General features: G+C 53.1%; 1 protein-coding gene and 1 long non-coding RNA gene across 2 annotated transcripts in view; one reads left to right on the top strand and one right to left on the bottom strand.

Annotated features, from left to right (window-relative positions):
• Nucleotides 1-21098, top strand: part of LOC121490760 (TRIO and F-actin binding protein) — a 53230-nt gene that overhangs the window by 9150 nt on the left and 22982 nt on the right. The window contains exons 5-9 of the mRNA XM_041754745.1: nt 1895-4547; nt 9909-10023; nt 10711-11856; nt 14744-14821; nt 17204-17341. Of these exons, the coding sequence (XP_041610679.1) occupies nt 1895-4547; nt 9909-10023; nt 10711-11856; nt 14744-14821; nt 17204-17341 (4130 nt within the window). The remainder of the gene's footprint in view (nt 1-1894; nt 4548-9908; nt 10024-10710; nt 11857-14743; nt 14822-17203; nt 17342-21098) is intronic.
• On the bottom strand, nt 19921-20970 carry LOC121490763. Its single transcript, XR_005987763.1, has 2 exons — nt 20676-20970; nt 19921-20125 (listed from the first exon to the last, which is right to left on the bottom strand). It is a non-coding gene; the product is annotated as an uncharacterized LOC121490763 (long non-coding RNA).

The following is a 21098-nucleotide window of genomic DNA, read 5'->3' as shown; positions in this document are numbered from 1 at the left end:
TTTTCTTCCAAATGCAGTTGGGAGCTCCTGATGTTTTTGAAATCTTTTATTTTGAAATAATGTCAGATTGATAGCAGAGTTGCAAAGAGTACAGAGCATTTCCTTGTATCCTTTGCCCCATTCCCCTAATGTTGACCTCTTTTTTTTTTTTAAGATTTTATTTATTTATTCATGAGAGATGCAGAGAGAGAGAGGCAGAGACATAGGCAGAGGGAGAAGCAGGCTCCATGCCCTCAGTGCCCCCAGTATTAATTTCTTAATTTTGATAGGCATTTGGGATGCCTGGGTAGCTCCAAGGTTGAGTATCTGCCTATGGCTCAGGGCGTGATCCTGGAGTCCGGGGATCGAGTCCCACATCGGGCTCCCTGCATGCAGCCTGCTTCTCCCTCTGCCTATGTCTCTGCCTCTCTCTCTGCGTCTCTCATGAATAAATAAATAAAATATTTTTTTAAAAAAATTAACATTTGTATGCCACCACTATCTAGATTATGGACTTTATTTGGGTTCCCCCGGGTTTTTCCATTGATGTCCCTTTGTGGTCCTATGCTCCTAACCAGGACCCACATGGCATGTAACGCCATGTCTCCCAGTCTTCTCCAGTCTATAGCTCTTTGGACCCTCCCTGTAAGCAGGGGTGAACTATCCAGGTTTGCTTTTGGAAAGGATCTCCCTGAATGGGATGATGATCTGGGGCCCACAGCACACATGTTGAGGGCTACTGCAACCATCCAAGGCAAGGGATTCACTTGGCTGATGGGGGAGGGAGAGGTGGGGAGTGGGAGGAGGCAGATGAGAGAATCTGGCCCGGGGTTTGGAAGGTCATGGGGCGTCAGTTCATCCGGCAACAGCAACGAAAAATTTAAAATCTGCTGTGTGCTTGGTTCTAGTTCCTTGCTAGGTGCGGGAAATTCCGACTTCTGGGACAGCAGCTCAGAAAGCTTGGAGGAGGCAGAGCTTTCCCAGCATGAGGGGGTGGGGGCGTGTCTTAAGCGTGGCCTTTAATGAAAGCAGCCATGGCTCCTTCCAGATGAGGCCACCTTCCCCTTCAGTCCTCTCCTGAAGCACTGGCCCAGGGACACTCATACAGCTGGGGGCTACCACATGCTGGATGACCAGGGCCTGCAGGAGCTGGAGGGTGACACTGAGGCCACGGCGGCCCCTTCACAGGGATGGGAGTTGTGAAGGGGGTCCCTGTTTCGGGCAGTTACATTAATCTCCCAGACCAGGGCTGCTTAGACAGTAATGTGCATGCAATCACCCAGGAATCTTATTAAAATGTAGATTCGATGCGGGGGTGGTGGGGTGGTGGCCCGAGAATCTGCATTTCTAGCAAACTCCCAGGTGAGGCCTATGCTGCAGGTTCACAAAAGCCTATTCCATGCTCATGGTAGCTCCAACGGGCGCTGCTGGGGCAGGAGCCTCTCTGGGAGTCAGGAATGGGAGCTTTCTAGAGCTATCACACATGGAAGAGCCTCATTAGAAGAGATGGGGGAATTTCTCAGAACCCATCTGCAGGAAGTAGAATAGAGAAAGGGAAGTTGCTAGGTAGCTGCTGCTAGACTCGCCTCTCATCTTCTCGGGTCCCATGGGCTATTGTCAAAATTGCTCTCTACGAATTTGTCCGGGGACTCCCAGTCCCTTCAGGCTCAGAAAACTACCTCCCAGTGACTGAGTCAGGTGGGGTTTCAATTTCGAATTCTCAGCCTCAGCTTGAGAGAGGCCTTTAAGCCTCCTCCAATCAAACTCCTTCCAAGGGGTGGAGTCATTTGGTGTGGACAGCGGGTCCTCTAAGAAGGGGCTGTAGGCTCTGCCTTAATTATCTGTCCCAGGGGACAAAGAGAGGTAGTGTGTGAGACCCCTCCTCTTACCTTGAACCAGCCTCTCCTCTCTCCAGACACCTGCAGTGGGAGCCGAAGTGCTGGACAGCACTGGGCGAAACTCCGGGGAGAAAGTGGGCACTTCTTGGAGCGGCACCGGTCGGCGCTAACCCAGGCTTCCTGTGCAACACCGCAGAGCGGACCTCGAAGTGCCACCCCCCAGGCTTCCTCTCTTCATCATTCTGTCCAAAGGGATGCTGCCCAGACTGCTTCTGCACAGTTCAATACCCCCCGAACCTCCTCTCCCACACAAATCGCCCAACGGGACAAGCCCAGAACCTCCTCCATCCAACAAGACATCCCCAGGACCTCTTTCACACAGCGCAACACCCCCAGAGCATCCTCTCCCTCAAGAGTTGCCCAATGGGATAACCCCAAAACTTCCTCCATCCAACGAAACAATCCTCGAGTTTCTTCTCCGACTAGAGCCATCCAACAAGACAACTCCAGAACCTCTTCTATCCAACAGGACAACCCTCAGACTTCTTTTTCCACTTGTACTCCCCAGAGGGACAACCCCAGAACATCCTCTCCCAACAGAACTGCCCAGCGGGACAACCCTAGAACATCCTGCACCCAGCGGGACAATCCCAGAGCCTCCTCTCCCAACAGAACCACCCAGCGGGACAACCCTAGATCATCCTCTCCCAACAGAACCGCCCAGCGGGACAACCCTAGAACATCCTGCACCCAGCGGGACAATCCCAGAGCCTCCTCTCCCAACAGAATCACCCAGCGGGACAAGCCTAGAACATCCTGCACCCAGCAGGACAAGCCCAGAGGCTCCTCTCCCAACAGAACCACCCAGCGGGACAACCCTAGAACATCCTGCACTCAGCGGGACAATCTCAGAGCCTCCTCTCCCAACAGAACAACCCAGCGGGACAACCCTAGAACATCCTGTACCCAGCAAGACAATCCCAGAGCCTCCTCTCCCAACAGAACCACCCAGCAGGACAACCCCAGAACATCTTGTGTCCAGCGGGACAAACCCAGAGCCCCCTCTCCCAACAGAACCACCCAGCGGGACAACCCTAGAACATCTTGTGCCCAGCAGGACAATCCCAGAGCCTCCTCTCCCAGCAGAACCACCCATCGGGACAACCCTAGAACATCTTGTGCCCATTGGGACAATCCCAGAGCCTCCTCTCCCAACAGAACCACTCAACGGGAAAATCCCAGAACATCTTGTATTCAACAGAACATCCCCAGAACTCCTTCTACCCAACGAGACAACCCTAAAACCTCTTGTACGCAATGGAATAACCCTAGAACCTCTTACACTCAACGAGACAATCCACAATCTTCCTTTCGGCGGGACAACCCTGGAACTTCCTCCCCTCGATGCTGCACACAACAGGACAATCCTGGCCCATCGTCTCCCCATCTCTCCACTCAGCGGAACAATCCCAGGAATTCTTCTCCCCATCGTACCAACAAAGACATTCCCTGGGCCTCCTTTCCCCTCCGCCCAACCCAGAGTGAAGGTCCCCGAACCTCTTCCCCATCTCGCTCCAAACAAAGTGAGGTTCCCTGGGCTTCCATCACCCTTCGGCCAACCCAAGGTGACAAGCCTCAGACCTCATCTCCCACTAGGCCAGCTCAGCGTCACCCACCTCTCTCCTCCTTTGGATCTACCCAGCATAACTCACCATCCCGGGCCACTTCCTCATCCCATAACCCGGGCCACCACAGTGCCTCCCGGACTTCTTCACCTCTGTACCCGGCTATCCACGGAGCACCCCAGACCTCTTCTGAACCCTCCCAGCCTGCATGTTCTGTGTGTATTGGGCATCGGGATGCCCCTCGAGCTTCTTCACCTCCTCGCTATTTGCAACATGACCCTTTCCCCTTCTTCCCAGACCCCCATGCATCTGAGAGTGAATTGCCCCACCACACCCCCCCTTATATACCTCCATCTGTGTGCATTGGTCATCGAGATGCTCCCCGGGCTTCTTCACCCCCCCGCCACACCCAGTTTGACCCCTTCCCCTTCCTCCCAGACACATCAGATGCTGAGACTCAGTCCCCCCAGCATGACCCTCCTCAGTTCCCCCCACCAGTGTGTATTGGGCACCGTGATGCACCCCGGGCTTCCTCCCCACCACGCCAGCCCCCAGAGCCCTCCCTGTTATTCCAGGATCTCCCCAGGGCCAGCACTGAGAGCCTTGTCCCCTCCACAGACTCACTACATGAGCCCCCCCACATCCCCACCCCCGTGTGCATTGGGCACCGTGATGCACCCTCCTTCTCGTCCCCACCACGCCAGGCCCCTGAGACCTCCCTCTTCTTTCAAGATCCCCCAGGGACTAGTATGGAGAGCCTGGCCCCCTCCACTGACTCTCTGCATGGCTCCCCAATGCTGCTCCCTCAAGTGTGCATTGGATACCGGGATGCACCTCGAGCCACCTCCCCACCCCGCCACCCCCCCAGTGACCTAGCATTCCTGGCACCCTCACCTCCACCAGGCAGCTCGGGGGGCTCCCGGGGCTCAGCACCCCCTGGGGAGACCAGGCACAACTTGGAGAGGGAGGAGTACACCGTGCTGGCTGACCTGCCCCCACCCAGGAGGCTGGCACAGAGGGAGCCAGGGCCCCAGTGCAGCAACGGGGGCCGCACCCGCAGCCCTGGCCGTGCAGAGGTGGAGCGCCTCTTCGGGCAAGAGCGCAGGTGAGCTCAGGGTGGGGTCAGCCAGGTGGGCTGGGGAGGAGGCTTGGCAGCAGAGCAGGTGGAAGGTTCACAGGCTCGGGTTGGCAGATGGAAAGTGTTCAGAACCCCCCACCCTGCCACTGACTGGTTGTGTGACCTTGGGCAAGTCACTTCATCTCTCTTTCCACATTTTAGGAGGTTTTGTTTTGTTTTGTTTTGTTTTGTTTTGTTTTGACTACCAAGTGATACTGTGCATAGTCTAGTGATTAAGTACAAAGACCAGGGTCAGGTGGGCTGGGTTAAAATCTTGGGTCAAATTCAATTCCTTTTTTTTTTTTTTTTTTTCAATTCCTAACCTACAGTGATTTAACCTATTGAGTCTGTTTCCTCATCCATAAAATGGGGAGAACGTTAGTACATTAATTCAAATAAGATCAAACTCTCAAACCCTTTGTGTGATCCAGAATCACAGGTTTATTTTGTTTTTTTCCTTCTTAACCTGTGAGAAAAGAAAATACCCATGGTTCTTGTCTGCTTTAACAAAGGAAACTCATGGGTCCCCATGCATTTCAGAAAACAGAGATGTCAGTTTATTAATTTTTTTTAAAGATTTTAAAAAAGATTTTATTTATTCATGAGAGACACAGAGAAAGAGAGGCAGAAACATAGGCAGAGGGAGAAGAAGGCTCCATGCAGGGAGCCAGATGTGGGACTTGATCCCAGGATCCCAGGATCACACCCTGAGCTGAAGACAGACGCTCAACTGCTGAGCCGCCCAGACGTCCCTATTTTTTTTTTTTAAGAATTTTATTTACTTATTCATGAGAGACAGAGACCCAGGCAGAGGGAGAAGCAAGCTCCCTGTGGGGAGCCCGATGTGGGACTCCATCCCAGGACCCCGAGCTCATGACCTAAGCCAAAGGCAGATGCTCAACCACTGAGCCACCCAGGTGTCCCCAGAGATGTCAGTTTAAAATGAATGGCTAAAGCCACATATTTTAAATAAGAGAACTCACAGAATTACAATTTTTTAAAATTTATTTATTTATTTTTAAAAGATTTCATTTCTTTATTCATGAGAGACACAGAGAAAGAGAGAGGCAGAGACACAGGCAGAGGGAGAAGAAGTAGGCTCCATGCAGGGAGCCTGACGTGGGACTCGATCCCAGGTCCCCAGGATCACGCCCTGGGCTAAAGGCAGCACTAAACTGCTGGGCCACCGGGGCTGCCCAAATTACAAATTATTTAGAGGTTAAGTGTCACTTTCCTGGGATAGGGCGACAATGCCCAAAATCCACGTATTCTGCGAGTCCCCTTGGTGCTCAAGCAGTGCTGTGCAGGTGGTTTATGAACCAGGGCATCTGCTTTGGCACAGCTGTGGGGAGGGAAAACATTTCCTCCCAATCTGGCTGAGATTTCTTTCTCCAGCAGTGCCAGCCTCAGGATTTTCAAGGATCAGGGCTGGAATTCTATAAGTTAAGGTCAAGAGAAGCAAAGAAAAAGTAGGTCTGAAAGTCTCAAAATTTGCAGTGTACAATTCAATGCATTACAGTGTATTTACTGAGACTACCTAATTTTAGAGCCTTTCCATTACCCCGGGACCGGGTAATATTTTGCATTCCAGAATTCTTTGTTTTCCTTTAGGCAATATTTTCTCTGAGATTTGAATCTCCTTGAGAAAGCTTATCTCTCTTCTTCTTCACATTTCCTTCTCTAGTAAGTTTTATCCATTTACTACCCAGGTGACAACCTCTGTGGTCTCCATCATTAGTGTAATTCTTTTTTTTTTGCCCTTAAAAAATGCACACACATGCATTTTCATGTTTTTTTTAGAGCAGTTTTAGGTTCACAGTAAAATTGAGTGGGAAGTACGGAGATTTTCCGTTCAGCCCTTGTCCCCCTACCCTCCTGCACAGCCCCCCCGCTACAACAGCCCCCATCAGAGTGGAGCACCTGTTACAAACCATGAACCTACACTGACATGACATTATCACTCACAGTCCATGGTTAACATCAGGTTCACTTTTGACAGTGTACATTCTATGAATTAGGACAAATGTATAATGGCACGTAACCACCGTTATGATATCATGCAGAGTTGTTTAACTGCCCTAAACTGTCCCCTCCCCTGTCTTTGGCCTTTCTATGATTACTATTTTTATTTATCAATTTGCAGACTTTTGATTTTTATATGATAACTCCACAGGGACTCTAATTTAAACCAGAGTTCCAGTTTCAGTTTCTCCTCCTCCTCCTCCTTCTTCTTCTTCTCCTCCTCCTCCTCCCCCCACTCCTCCTCCTCCTTCTTTTGTTTTTCCTTATGGGGATAACTTTGAGAGAGATAAAGGGTTTGTAATAGAAATCAGGAATATGTTTATACTTTTATTAACCATTTAATTATTTTTACACAGATACTTCTATTCATTTCTTTTGCTCTCTTTGAAGTTGTTTACCTTTTTAAAGCTTTATTGCAGGATAACTGATAGAAAATTGCGTACATTTAATGTATACATTTTGGCAAAGTAGACTATTTTTTAATCAAGGTTTTATAACTATTGAGTACTTGAGTTTTTTTTTCTCTTGTATGACATTTTTCCTAATAGAAAAGCACTTGTCCTCTGAAGATGAAATTTTAAAACCTATTTAAGTATCTGTAAGGGGACAGACAAAGTTATCAGTGGATGGCTAGAGGGCTATGCTTTTATTTTCTCCCATATATTCATTCAACCTGTATTTATTGAGCATCTACTCTATCCAAGCATTGTCTATGTGGGCCTGGGAAATTTCTCTTAAAAGGGCTTTCACATAAAAGCACTGGGCATTTTGGCTTGATAGGTTCATATTTCTCTCCTAGATGCCTTGGGAATCCCTTATCTTAGCATCATATAGACATTTTGCAATCTCTTGAATTTAGAAGAGAGCTTTCATGGAATTTGCTAGGAGTGATGGCTTTAAAAAAAAAAGATTTTATGTGTTCACGAGAGACACAGAGAGAGGCAGAGGCACAGGCAGAGGGAGAAGCAGGCTCCCCATGACGAGCCCGATGCAGGACTCGATCCCAGGACCCTGGGATCATGCCCTGAGCCAAAGGCAGACGCTCAACCACCGAGCCAGGCATCCCTGACTTGATGGCTTTTGTCCTTAAATACTCTCTGGAAGTAGAGTAGAGCCCATCCAAGCTTCCAAACGAAACATGCTTCCTTTGTCTTCTTAAGTGCAGCCACACCGACACTGAGGAACAGGTGGCCCAAGGGGACACTGCTGGTTCAGCACCACAAAGGCTGGGTCTCTGTTGGTGTCTTGGAATCTTCTTGAGTCCTTTTCTCCTATTCTCGATTCCACATGGGGGAAACTTCTTAAAAGAGATGATTGTTGGGCAAGGTGGAGTTTATATGGGAAGTGCTTCCATTGGAAAGAGCACACATTCTCCTGTCCACCCTGCACCATGTATTTTTCACTGTTACCCTCCTCAATCTAGTCACATTTGGGGGCTTTCACTTCATGGTGCCTCCAACACTTGGTTCTAGAGAAAACTCACTCTGAGGCCTCAGATCTCACAGAACAAGGAACCCCCCATCATCTCAGATAGATTAAAAATGGAAGCTGATTGGGCAGCCCTCAAACTCAGAAACCCTAACTCCCAGGGTAGAGAACTTTGGTTTCCTGTGAGTCTACTGCTCAGAATTGCTAAAAACTCAACTTACTTTATGGGTCCAATTTTTTTTAAAATTTATTTGAGAGAGAGAGAGAAAATGAGCAGGGGGAGGGGCAGAGGGAGAGGGAGAAGCAGACTCCCCGCTCAGTAGGCAGCCAGACGTGGAATCAATCCCAAGGCCTCAAGATCATGACCTGAACCGAAGGCAGACACTTAACTGACTGAGCCACCTCGGCATCCCACGGGTCTGATTCTAATGACATTGGTAAAAGCTATACCACAACAGCAACAGACCTCAAACTCATAATTTTTTTACTCTCCAAATCCTCTGTGGAGTTTCAGCATATTTCCCAAGCAGGAGGCAGGCTGAAGGCAGAGCACAGGTCTGGCTGAGCAGAGATCCCTCTTCCTTCCCTTTTGGCTGGCTCAGTGGAAGCTGGGCAACTGGTCGTCTCTTTCAGGCTTCTCTCAGTTCAGTTCAGCCTTTAGAGACCCAGCTTCCTATGTCAATTTAGGTGAAGTCAGACTTGTTGAAATAAACATCCAGTGGAGTGGTTGGGGCTTAGGTGTTTTTTTTGTTTTTGTTTTTTTTTCTTTAGATTTTATTTATTTATTCATGAGAGACACAGAGAGAGAAGCAGAGACATAGGCAGAGGGAGAAGCAGGCTCCCTGTGGGGATCTGGATGTGGGACTTGATCCCAGGACCCCAGATCACACCCTGAGCCTTGAGCCAAAAGCAGATGTTCAACCGCTGAGCCACCCAGGCGTCCCTGGTCTTGGGTTTTGATGCCCTTACACACAGGATGGGAGAGGCGTGCCCAGATACTGTTTGGTTCCTACCTCTCAACAGAGATATTGAATTAAATATTAATTAACAACCACAGCTTCCCATTATAAAGCAAGACAATGAACTGGAACTAGAGACTTTTTATAGCTTAGAGGTTATCTTTGTTAGATGTGGCAACAATGCTTGAAGTCCAGGTGTCTTAGAAGTGACATTGGTGTGGACAGTTTATGTTAGCTTTTCGGAATTGTAGAGGATGTTTTTCCTCCCTCTGATTTTGCTAAGAGCTTTTTTACCAACAGCTAGGTAGGCCTGAAGTGTGCAAGGTTAAGTGCCAGAACCCTCTTAGTTACGGAAGGGGAGGGAAGACGGGCCTGAGAAATCCCAAACTCCCCATGTGGACAGGAAAAGGGTAGAAAGAATGGGATATGAGGGTACATGACACTGCATCTCTCCTCCCCACCTCATGGGTTGCGTGAGATAAAGTGGGATGGGCAAGTGCTTGGCACCTGGAACACAGGAAGTGCTCAATAAATGTTTGCTGTTACGATCATGTGTGCACAGTGCCTGGTACACAGTAGGTGCTCAATAAATCTTAATTCCCACAAGGACCAGTCTAACCATTGCCTAGGGGTGAGTGGTGGGCTGCACGTGGGGTGGTGGTAGTACCGAGTGAGACAGGAAACAGTCAAGGCCAAGGCTAAGCCTCCCACCTGTGCTTACTCTTTTTCTCATTTCATCACCCCCCGAGGTAGGTAGATTAGAGTGGTTGACCATCCTCATTTTTCAGAACGGGAAATTGAGAACCTGAGAGGATCATCCCTCACTCAGGGCCCTTCAACAAGCTCATGGCTCCCATTGGGGGCGGGAGTAGAGGAGCCGGGATGCTGGGAGTGGGACAGTCCCAAGGGCCCTCAGAGGGGCGGCTGCATTTGCTCATAGGAAGTCCGAGGCACCGGGGACCTTCCAGGCCCGGGACGAGGGGCGGTCGCAGCGGCCCAGCCAAGGTCAGAGCCAACTTCTCCGAAGACAGTCCAGCCCTGCCCTCAGCAGGGAGGTGAGCACTGCCAGTCTGCCCTGGGCCCCTGCAGCCCCAAGAGGTGGCCCACGGCTTCTCCCCTCCCCCAGGCGCCAGGCAGGGGGCTTGGGAAGGGAGGTCCTTTATGAAAGGATCAGATTCCCAATCTTGGGCATTCAGATTCCCCCTCTCCCAAAGAGCCAGCAGCTCTTGGAAGCATTGAGAAGGCCCCCAGATTAGTCCTTTGAAGATGGCCCTTCCATGTTGTTGCCTTCCTTCATTCAGGTAGCACCTGCTACCTTGGAAAGTTTTCAGGGAAGCCCCGGATGCATCATTCTGGCTTTAAGGGCTACCTCTTTCAGGGTGGTGGTTTGTATTTTTAAAGAAACCCAGAGAGCAGGGCCCGACCCCAGTGAAGCATGGTATTGGTGGTGGAAATTCTGGCACCCGATACCCCAGGTTGGAATCAATACTTTGGGGTGGGGGGTGGGGAGCCAGGAAAGTAAGCAGCATTTTAAAGATCTCGGTCTCAAAGGGAGGAGACTGGGTGAAAGGGAAGAGTGGACACCCCAAGGGAGGAAAATCAGGGACCCTGGACGCTTTGTGGGCTGCTGTGAAGACACAGCCTGACTCTCCCCTGGCCAGGTGAAGGCCAGTTTCTGTCCTAGAGAGAGACTGCACAGTCAGGGTCCTGGAGCCTCACCCACCCCCTCACCTCGCCCTCAGGTAACCAAGCCCCTTGTGAAGCAGGCAGGACCGGCCCGGCGGACCCAAGCAGAGCTCCCTCCTCCCAGGAGCCCCGAGAGGCGGCCTGAAGGGGACCGGCGGCTCCAGGGGTCCTCGCTGCCCCCCAGGACATCAGCCAGGATCCCTGAGAAGGAGCAGCGGAGAGAGAGACCTCTGGAAAGTGGCCAGGAGGGCCCAAGACAGCCTCTGGGGGGGTGGCAGAGTCAGGAGGAGCCTCCAGGAACGCAGGGCCCTCACAGACCTCTGGAGAGCGGGTGTGGCAGCCGGCGGGAGGGCCCTGGCCTAGGGGGCTGGCAAGGACTTGGGGAGCCCAGCCAGGGGGTTGCCATAGCCCCAGAGGGAACCTGGAGGGGCCCTCTCAGGGAGTCCGAGGAAAGCTGGGGGCAGCCAGGTGGCTCCACCGGCTGCAGAGGGCAGCCAGAGGCTTGGGAGGAGCCCTCCAGTAATGGGTTGCAGGGTGCCCCTGACAGGTCAGCTCAGAGAGGCTGGGGCAACTTGCAGGAGCTTCCCAGTGCTCCCCAGCCTCAGAGTCCCCCAGAGGACTCCAGGGTAGGCCCAGCAGAGTTTCTGAAATCCCAGAGGCCTGAGACACCCACCATCACGGGCTGGGGGGCTGAGGGAACTTGCCCACACCTGCACAGCCCTGAGAGGCGACCCGAGCTTGACTGGAGGGACCTGGTGGGCCTTCTCGGGGCACCCAGAGAGGGGGCCTGGGCCCACACAGAGGAGTCAACGCTCGCCTCCCACCTTCCCAGGTTGCACTGGGAAGGCCTCCTGGAACTGCTGCAGGCCCAGCTGCCCCGCAAGGACCCAGCTGGACATTGGGGTGCCCTGGCCATGGCTTCAGGGCCTGAGGTGGGTTCCTCAGGCACAAACGGCACCCTGGAGCTGGAGCGACAGGGCCAGCCTGACGGCTGGATGGAGGCCACCCTAGTCAATGGACAAAGCGCTGGGCAGTGGCCCCAGAGCTCTGCCCAGCAGCCCAGCCCTGCCAGCATCTCCACCCAGTGGCCAAACACCAAAGTGACGAGTGGACCAGAGACCTCAACTATGGCTGGTCTGGAGGAGATGGGCCAGCTGGGGAGCAGGAGCCCTGCAGAGCATCCCAGTTTGCCAGAGTGGGAGGTAAGTCCATCTCACCTCAGCCTGAAAGTCTGCCCCACCCAGACAGGTATCCTTAGAAAGGCCTCTCTTCGGCTCCTGCATACCCTCCAAGGCTCAGCCCTAATCATCTCTCCTGAACCAAAACTTGCCAACCACCCAACCTGACTGCAGTGATAATGACCAACACTTTTTTTTTTTTTTTTTTTTTTTTTTTTTTTTTAATTTTTTATTTATTTATGATAGTCACAGAGAGAGAGAGAGGCAGAGACACAGGCAGAGGGAGAAGCGGGCTCCATGCACCGGGAGCCCGATGTGGGATTCGATCCTGGGTCTCCAGGATCGCGCCCTGGGCCAAAGGCAGGCGCCAAACCGCTGCGCCACCCAGGGATCCCACCAACACTTTTTTTTATGACCAACATTGACTACCAACCAAACTCTGGTCTGAATGTTTTCTGGTTATTTTCCTCATTTAATCTGCATAGCAGCCTGGTAAGAAAGGCACTGTGCATTTACAGAGCAGGAAACTGAGGCACGGAGAGGTTATGCTACTTGAGATCACACAGCTAGTAAAGGCTGGAGCAGGGGTGGCCCACAGGATGGCTCAGTGCAGACCACCCTGGGGCTTCAGGCCAGGTGCTCTGCCCAGGGCATTCCCCCCTTCCCAGCTGCTCAGGCTCTGCTTCGTGAAGCCTCTGCTGGCTCCTACCTGGCCTGGCTGGGACCCAACCAGTGTGGTCAAGTCCCCTCCCCCCTGATCTATTCTAAGTTCCTCAAAGTCCGGGTTGGCTTCACTTACCCCTTTCTAGCCACTATGGCTTCTCTTAGGCACAGAGGAGAGGTTGCACAAATGCTCACTGGGTCAAGCAGGCTGCTAGGACAGACTGAGAGTGCATGCACAAGGTAGGCCCAGTGCCTGGCATGTAATCAGGGCCCATGAGGTCCCTTCCCTGCCCCATTCGCCCCAGGGGCTGGATCCTAGAGTTGTTGGTACTCCGGTGCTTCCTGGAGCATCTACCTGAAGATGGTGGGTTGGGAGGGTCCTGGAGGCAACCTGGCCTCAGCTCACTGGGAACGTGGTTTGGGGCACCCAGCCCTTCTTGCCTGGTCTTACCCTGTGAAATGGGACGAGCTGCTTCCCTGATAGGCACCGCTGGGGTGATACGGAGGCTCGTGCTTGTTCATCCAAACCCCTAATTTCCTTAAGTCCAGCCTGGTGCTGCCTCCCTCCTGGATGACAGCAGGGGCGGGGAGGTTACAGTGTGCCTGGTTCTGAGCTTGGTGCTTTACATGTGCCATGTATGCCTCAGCCTGATAGAAGGCTCAACCTCATCCAGCATTTGCCGGGGGTCACACATGTGGAAGTTGTGAGAAATTAGGTCAAAGTTTCAGCTCCAAAGCCTGAACTTTTAACTGCCATGTTGTGAAGCCTCTGAACCCAGGGCCCAACTGGGGACCCCCCTCCCCTGTATTTCTCTGAGGCTTTTTATCTATTTACTCTCCAATCAACTCAATGCACGGACACCAGAGATGCAGGGATGAACCAGCTTGGTCCTGTCCTCCTGGCCAAAGGGGGATTGGGGAACTTGGAGCCCCCACACAAGAAGCTGTCAGGCTTGTCAGGGAGGCAGATGGACATGGGCAGCTTAGGGAGGAGGGGTACTATGTCCCAGTGGATGCTGAGACACTGCAGCCTGGCCTGGAAAGGTTCTTCACCTACACCATGGTGAGGCTCTGGAGTCCCTGGGAAGCTAGCCATGGCCACTAGGGAGGGGCAGGAGCACCAGGTGCTTAACAGCATTTCATGAATGACCACAGAGCATTCACCAGGTGCTGCTGGGGTTCCCTCTATGCAAATCCTTGGTATGGCTTCCTCCTGGAATTCCTTCCACCCAGATTTACTCTCTACTTTGCAGAGCTGGCTGCAGAGTTCTGTGGGTGCATTGCCAGCCTTTGCATGTGCCTTTCCCATTGCTTAAGATGCTCCTCCCTTCCCTCTTCACCCACCAATTATTGTTCAAGTCTTAGGCCAGGTGCCCTGTTCTGAGATACCTTCCCTGAATACTCACCCCACCCCTACTTTGGTAATATTTCCCTTCTAGGCTTGGTCGTTCTGCTACCCTCCACCTGGCCACACTCAGTTGTCATTTTCCCCTAAGAAAAATGAGCTCCATGGGGTAGGAGCTGCACCTACTTTATCTCTGCACTTCTGGCTCCTGGCTCAGGGAGTGACATAAAGGAGGGGTTCAGCTCAACAGATGATTGAACAGTGAATTTATGAATGCTTGAATGCATGCAAGAAACAAATGGAGGATGGGTGGGTCAGTGGGTAGATGACGGGTGCATCATGGGCATTGGATGTGTTAGTGGGTGATGGACAGATAAATAGATAAATATGATAAATGATAAAAAGTTGGGTGGAAAGTCAGATGAGTGATGGTGGAACAGATGATGGATGTTAGATAGAGGATGTTGCTTAGATGCCAGATGGGGTGATGAACTGATGGATGGATGAATATGAGTAGAATATGGATGGATCGTTAGTGTGTGGAAGGATAAATGTGGACTATGAATGATGGGTGGTGAAAGAATATTGGAAGGATGAGTAGACGGATGATGGATGAATGGATGTTGGATGGACTGAGAAAGGCCACATGGATGTTGGATGGATGGATAGATGATGAATAGAGAATGGATGTATGTGTGAGATAATGGATATTGGGTAGGTTAGTGAGTGGATAATGTAGGGCAGATATTGGTTGGTTGGATGGATAATACTTGGATCTTTTGATGTTGGATGCTAAATGGGTGTTGCATGGATGGATGATGAACGGATGGTTAAGAAGGTGGAAACATGAATGGAACCTGGGGAATAACCCAAGGGCTAAGCTCTGTTCTTTCTTATCTCCAGTTACAATCAGAGGAGCCTGAGGAGTCAGAACCAAGCAAAGGCCAAGACTCACTGACCGGCCAGAAGCAGGCAGACTCGGTAGTTGGGTCATGGGTGTGGGCACATAGGGCGGTGAAGGGAAGGGAAATCAGGTTGGATGTGGGCTGAGGTCCTCTGATGAGCTCTAGGGTCGTCCAGACCAGGGTTGGCTCTGCCTGGGGCCATCTGTGTGCATGGTAGGGCCTTGAGAGGAGGGCCTCCAGAGGAGCTGGGCAGCAGAGCCACCTCTGGCTTGGGGCCCTGGGTAGGTAAATGATCCTGGGGTCCAAAGCCCAGGGCTCTGCTTTTAACTTGTTAGGATGCCCTGAAAATTCACTCCCTTTTTCTGGGTAAATGGCAGTTTGACCCTGATGGTGTCTGGAGGCAAGGTCCTTCTGGTTCTGGAGGGCTGGCCAGGCAGGAGAAGGGGTAGAGATTCCAGGAGCTGGAGCCAGAGAACGGCCGAGGAGGTGCTGCCGTCAGCTGAGCCTGGATGGTCTCCAGGGTCCTGGGCGGGAGAGATGTGTGCGGGAGGGGTGGGGGTGGGACCCAGTGAGGCTGCTGGGAGGCCCGGCTACAGCTGGAGCACATTGCCGGCCCCGCCCCTCCCCACAACCTGCCAAACAGACTGTTCTCATCACCCTCGGCCTCCAGAGAGGTGAGGTCAGAGCTGACAGCCCGGGCAGCGGGAAGCAGGGAGAAGGAGACCGGCTGCTTGGGGCTGTGCTTTCCTCGTCCTGCTCTAGTTCTGCTATTTCGGTGCTGCCGCCTGAGAAGTCAAGTTGGGAGGGGGGCATCTGTCTGGCTGCCTGGAACCCCCGGGCTGGCCCTGCTGCTAATTGGAAGTGGTCCGGGGGTGGGTTCTGCCCAGACTGGCACTGTGCAGATGAGGAAGGGAGTCATCCCAGATCACACCGCCAGGCAGCCCCTAACCTCCAGCTAGGACCTGGGGCTCTGGCCCCGGGTTCTTCTGCGGCCTGGGCGTGGCTTCCTGGCCCTGTCCTGATTCCCCGTGGTGCGTAGCCTCCCACAATGGCAGCAGGACTCTCACTGCTCGGTGACCTGTCTTCCTGTCTGTGAAATGGGAGGGGACAGAGGACCGGTCACTAAAGGCACTTCCAGCTCTCACAGGGGCTCTGGCAACTTTGCTCTTCCTCTTTCTGGGTTATTTCTTCATACTTCCTGGGGCCAGAGTTTTGTGAACCAAAAAGCAAGAGCAGTATAGGGGGTCCCCCTCTAATCCCCACCAACACGAAACCTCTCAATCCATTTCCAGGCAACCTGGATTGGACAGAGCTGACGACTGCCTCGTTTGCTTGTCCGTTTGTTCATTCATTCATTCATTCATTCATTCATTCATTCATTCACATATACTTAGTCAGAACCTTCTGTATGCCTGGGTGTGGGCCAGAAGTAAATTGGAGCACATGGGGCTCCTGGTCCAGTGGCCAGGGCTGTGCTGGGGAAGGTGGAGGCTGGGTGGGGAGCAGTCCTTCCCCCAAAGCCTTGCCGGACCCATACTTTGACGCTTTCCGTTCCACTGCCAGATGCTCTCTGGATTCTGAAGAGTGGGGACCCCTGCAACTCTGTCCTACCTCTCTGGCTGTAAGCTGCTTATGGCACTTTGGGTAAATGTCTCTGCTTTGCTGGGGCCTGTCTCCCAAACAAAGATGACTGCAAAGAGGGTGCATATGGGGGCTCTGCCAGGGGTAACCACAGAGGTCTGTGATTCATTCCTTTCATTAAGGGGAGAGAGCAAGGCAGGTGGGGGCACTTATGTGACCCCTTGGTGCCAGATGGGTTGTTGCCATGGGGAAGATGGACTCAGAGTTTCCACATCTTTAGGTATTTCATGAGAAACTGGAAATAGGCAGTTATATGTTAATCTCTTGATTCTTTTTTTTTTAAATTTCATTTATTTATTCATGAGACACACACACACACACACACACACACACACAGAGGTAGATATACAGGCAGAGGGAGAAGCAGGCTCCATTGCAGGGTGCCCGACATGGGACTCGATCCCAGGTCTCCAGGACCACGACCTGGGCCGAAGGTGGCGCTAAACCACTGAGCCACCTGGGCTGCCCCTAATCTCTTGATTCTCTAACATTGGGACCTAATGCACATTATCTGAAAACCCTATGCAGGCTGAACACACCTCTGGGGCCTGCACGGCCCTCCTCCTGGCCACCGGCGGTTTGACTTTAGGATGGTGCACGTCTCTAAAGGTGCTGAGCCCCAAGAGCCCTATCAGCCAAACACCCCGTAGTATGAATGAGTTAACAAGCTCTTTTCTTGGCAGCTCTGTGAGACAAGAAAGGTAGGAACCCTGGGCCTCTGAGGTGGGCATTACAGAATAGGCAGGGGAGACTGTAGTCAGGCCCCCCCCATCCCACCAAAGGGACGTGGGGGCCAACACTGGACCCTGTTTGACAGGCAGACAAGAGGCCAGCGGAGGGCAAGGCTGGGAGCCCACTCAAGGGCCGACTGGTGACCTCATGGCGGATGCCCGGGGACCGTCCCACGCTGTTCAATCCGTTCCTGCTGTCTCTGGGGGTCCTCAGGTGGCAAAGGGTAGGCTGGCTCCAGCAGGGTGGGAGGGATAAGGGTGGGAGAGAGGGGGAGGGGAGGAAGGATGTTGGTGTCAGTCAAAGGAGGGAGAGTGGAGGCTGGGAGGGGGATTTGGGGCTCCCATACAAGAAAGGAGAGATAGAGGCAGGGTCCTCAGGGCCCCATGGTCTCTGCAAGTGGCTGGGATTTCCCACCCTCAGGACAGGGCTGGGGCTGTTTTCAGTTTTTGGGGTGAGGGGGGAGACTGAATAATCCACATGGCTCCCAAAAAGCCAAGGGGAGCCAGGTTGGGGGAAGGGAGAGACAGATGGCCTGCGGGGGGCTCTGGGATTGCAAAGTGTGTCTCAGACCTGGGCCTGAGCCAGTTTCACAAACATCTGGCATTACGTAACCTACCCCCTGCCCAGTGAGGGCTGTAAACACTCAGGCCTCTGGTTCAGGGTTTCCTCAAGGGCAGAGAAGGGAGGCAGCTTTGACTCTCTCCCTCCTGCCCCCTTCACAGCAGAGGCAAGGGCCCTGGCCTCTCCAGGGGCCACTGGCTGGCTCGTAGGGTCCCTTCTCTTAGTGACAGGCTGACTCTTGCACTCTCTTTGGGCCTGGGTCCAGCACTAGGCTGGGCACATTAGGGACAGTACAACCCATTTTGCGGATGAGAAGACCGAGGCTCAGAGAGGTGAGCTGACTTGTTCAAGTTGCACAGATGGGGTTTAGAGGAGCTAGTCTCTTGTGATTTTCCTGGTTCCCAGACGAGAGAATGGTTGCAGCTAGCCCCTCCACCCCCGCCCCACCAAGCCTCAAGGGCCACATCTGTGTAATGGGGAAAAGTCTATAGTGACTCTCAGGGCTGCAGAGAGCAGGTTGCTCAGGATGCACAGAGGTACAAGCGTGGGCGGGGGGGTGGGGGGAGCATCTAAACACTAACTTTCCCTGCCACCTTATGATTTCCTCTCTGCTGCTTTTGGGGGTTAAGGCACTAGGGTGATCAGACAAACAAGGTTATCTGGGTAGGGTGGTACCTTCAAACCCTGGGCGGGAATTACCTTATCACACTAAGTAAAGGTTGCCAACGTGTGGCAGGTCTGGCAGGAGGGAGCAGGTAAGTCGCTGGCAGAGAGAAGGGCACAGAAACAGGGGGAAGGACTCTGGGATAATGGTGCTGGTGATGAGAACCAATGGGCACCTCCTTTTGCTCAGCTCCATGTTCAGTGAGTGACATGCCTGAGCGCATTTAACCCTCAGCACCAGGCATACTAAGTACAGTGTGTATTGTCCATTTTACAGATGAGAAAGTGAAACCCGGGGAGGAGAAAAGCCACTTGTTCTAGGTCACACCAGGGGCAGAGCTGAGATTCGAACCCTGCTTGGTCTGACTGTGGAGCCCTCCCACCTCGTGGAGCATCCTGAGCTCCAAGCCCTGCTTGGAGAGAATCTCCACAGATTTTTCCCCATTAGACAAATGTGGCCATGGAGGCTGAGTTGGCAGCCGTTTTCTCTCTCATCTGGGAGAGAGGAAACTCAGGAGCTGGGAATGGAACTGCCAGCGGGGCCTCCCAGACAGTTACTTAGAGCAGCTTCAAACATCTCTTGCGTTGGAGAGTGAAACTGGTCCAAGGTCAAGAGTCAGGAACCCTAGGCTTGAGTCCTGTCTGTCACCAATGAGCATGGCTTTGGGCCATCGTCACCCTTTCTGAGCCTCATGGTGTTCTCCTCAATAGAGAGCAGTTTGACGTGGATAACTCCGGAGTTTGGTGGCCCTGGATTCCTGGGTCTGTATTAGCTCCGTCCTACTAGGGATAAGCTGTGGTAAGGGACCCATCCCTCCATTTGTGCATGCCTTCCCTGGACCGATGTTTACTGAGGACCTACTATGCACTGGGGCCCTGGGCTGGCCTCCAAGATACAGGCTCAGCCCACAGGAAACTCGATTTGGTGAGGCCACTGACATGTAACTGATGAGAACACAGTGTGGTCATCACTTTAGTGGCTGAATGTCCGATGCAGGGAGCGCTGTGCGAGGAGATTCTCACTCTGAGCTGGGGGCACTTTGGCTCCTTTTGGACTGAGAGACCTGGAGAACCAGGTGAAATTTTCCAGGCAAAACAAACATTTGCAGAGAGGGGATGAAGGGGTGGGGAACAGAAGGGAGTATGTGTGTGTGTGTGTGTGTGTGTGTGTGTGTGTGTGTGTGTTGGGGCACAAAGGACAGGAAATGGAGTGTTTCAGAGAACCACAAGTGTAGTCCCATTTCAGGTACAAAGGACCTGGCTTAATCTGGGAATTCCCAGTTGCTCAGTGTGACATATTCCTAGCACGTAAAATGTGTGTGTGTGTGTGTGTGTGTGTGTGTGTGTGTGTGTGTGTGTGGTGATGGAGGACAACAGGCAGGGGTCAGATTATGATGGACGCTGACAGCCTGGAACAAGAATGCAGAGCTGATCTATTCGCACGGGGGAGGTGTTGAACTTTGAGCAGGAGAGTGATCTGATCGCTGGGTTAAGGGTATTACAAGCCGAGTCCCAGAGGCCAGGAAAGCAGCAAGGAGGCTGGTGCTGTCAGGGGCCACTGGGCCAGGGCACTGGTGGTAGGTGAGGTCTTCTGTTTATTCACTGACTCTATCAAGGACCAAATGCCTGAGTGAGGTACAGGGGTAGGGCACACGAAGTCAGGAAGGCCAATGTCTAAAGGAAGATAGGCTTGTTCTTGGCCTCATTCCTCAGGGTGGAGAAGAGGCGGTCCAGTGGGAAACGCGGGAAAGAACTTCAGGTCCCTGGGCCTCTGTTTCTTTGTCTGTGAAATGGGGGGAGTCATTATGGTTATGACCGCAATAATATTGGAACTCCAAACTGAGATGACAGAAAATTGGAGTGGCAGTTATTCCCAGCTCCCCTGCCCCACCTCCCATAGCGACGGCACTTAACACTGAGTCCTTACAGGAACACCGTGAGATAAGAGCAGGAAGGATCCCCTTTTACAGAGGGTGAGGCCCAGAGAGGTTAAGCACTGTGCTTAAAGTTAACAGGGTTTGAACCACAATGCCGCACAAGCTTCCACCACATTTTCAACAACTTCCATCAAGGTCCCTTCTGTGCTGCAAGGCTCAGAGGAGCTCCCGCAGGCAAGAGGCCTCTTACAAACTGCCAAGTGCTGAGAATGTGGGAATCAGGTGTACGTCCACCCCCAAGAACCCAAAAAGGGGTTCTTAGGCCCAGAAAGACCCGCTTGTGAGGAGGGGCCGCCTGGGGAACGCCCTACCTTCCCTGAGCTCACCGTGCGCTTGCATTCCCCGCTAGGAATCCCCGCCCCTTCTTACTGTGTGACTTTGGGCAAGTCGGCTCACCTCTCTGAGCCTGTTTTCTCATCAGTAACATGGGGACAGGGACACCTCCCGGTCAGGTCTGTGGCGAGGCCGAAGTCAGGTTGCACAGGTAAGAGCGGGGCTCGGCGAGTCGCCCACGGCCCCGTGGAGCGGAGGCAGGACCCCGGCTCCATCCTGCGGCTCGCGGGAGCCCTAGGCAGGGCAGGGCGACTGGGCGCCGCCCCCGCTGCCCCCGCCGTGCAGCCCCGCGCCGCGGCCGGCCGAGTCCCCTGCACGCCCGGCCCCGCCTTCCTGCCAGCGCCGGCGGCCGCGGCCCCGCGCGGCTCCCTCCGCCCCATCCGCCCGCCCCGCCGCCCTCGCGCCCGTCCCGGCGCGGCAGGCCCCGCCCCCCGGCCCGGCCCGCGCTCCCATTGGTCCGCCCGCGCCCCCGCCGCTGTTTGTCCG

Source organism: Vulpes lagopus, chromosome 5 (assembly GCF_018345385.1).
Source record: "Vulpes lagopus strain Blue_001 chromosome 5, ASM1834538v1, whole genome shotgun sequence".
Taxonomy (NCBI): domain Eukaryota; kingdom Metazoa; phylum Chordata; class Mammalia; order Carnivora; family Canidae; genus Vulpes; species Vulpes lagopus.
This window is presented reverse-complemented; position numbering and strand designations above follow the sequence as displayed.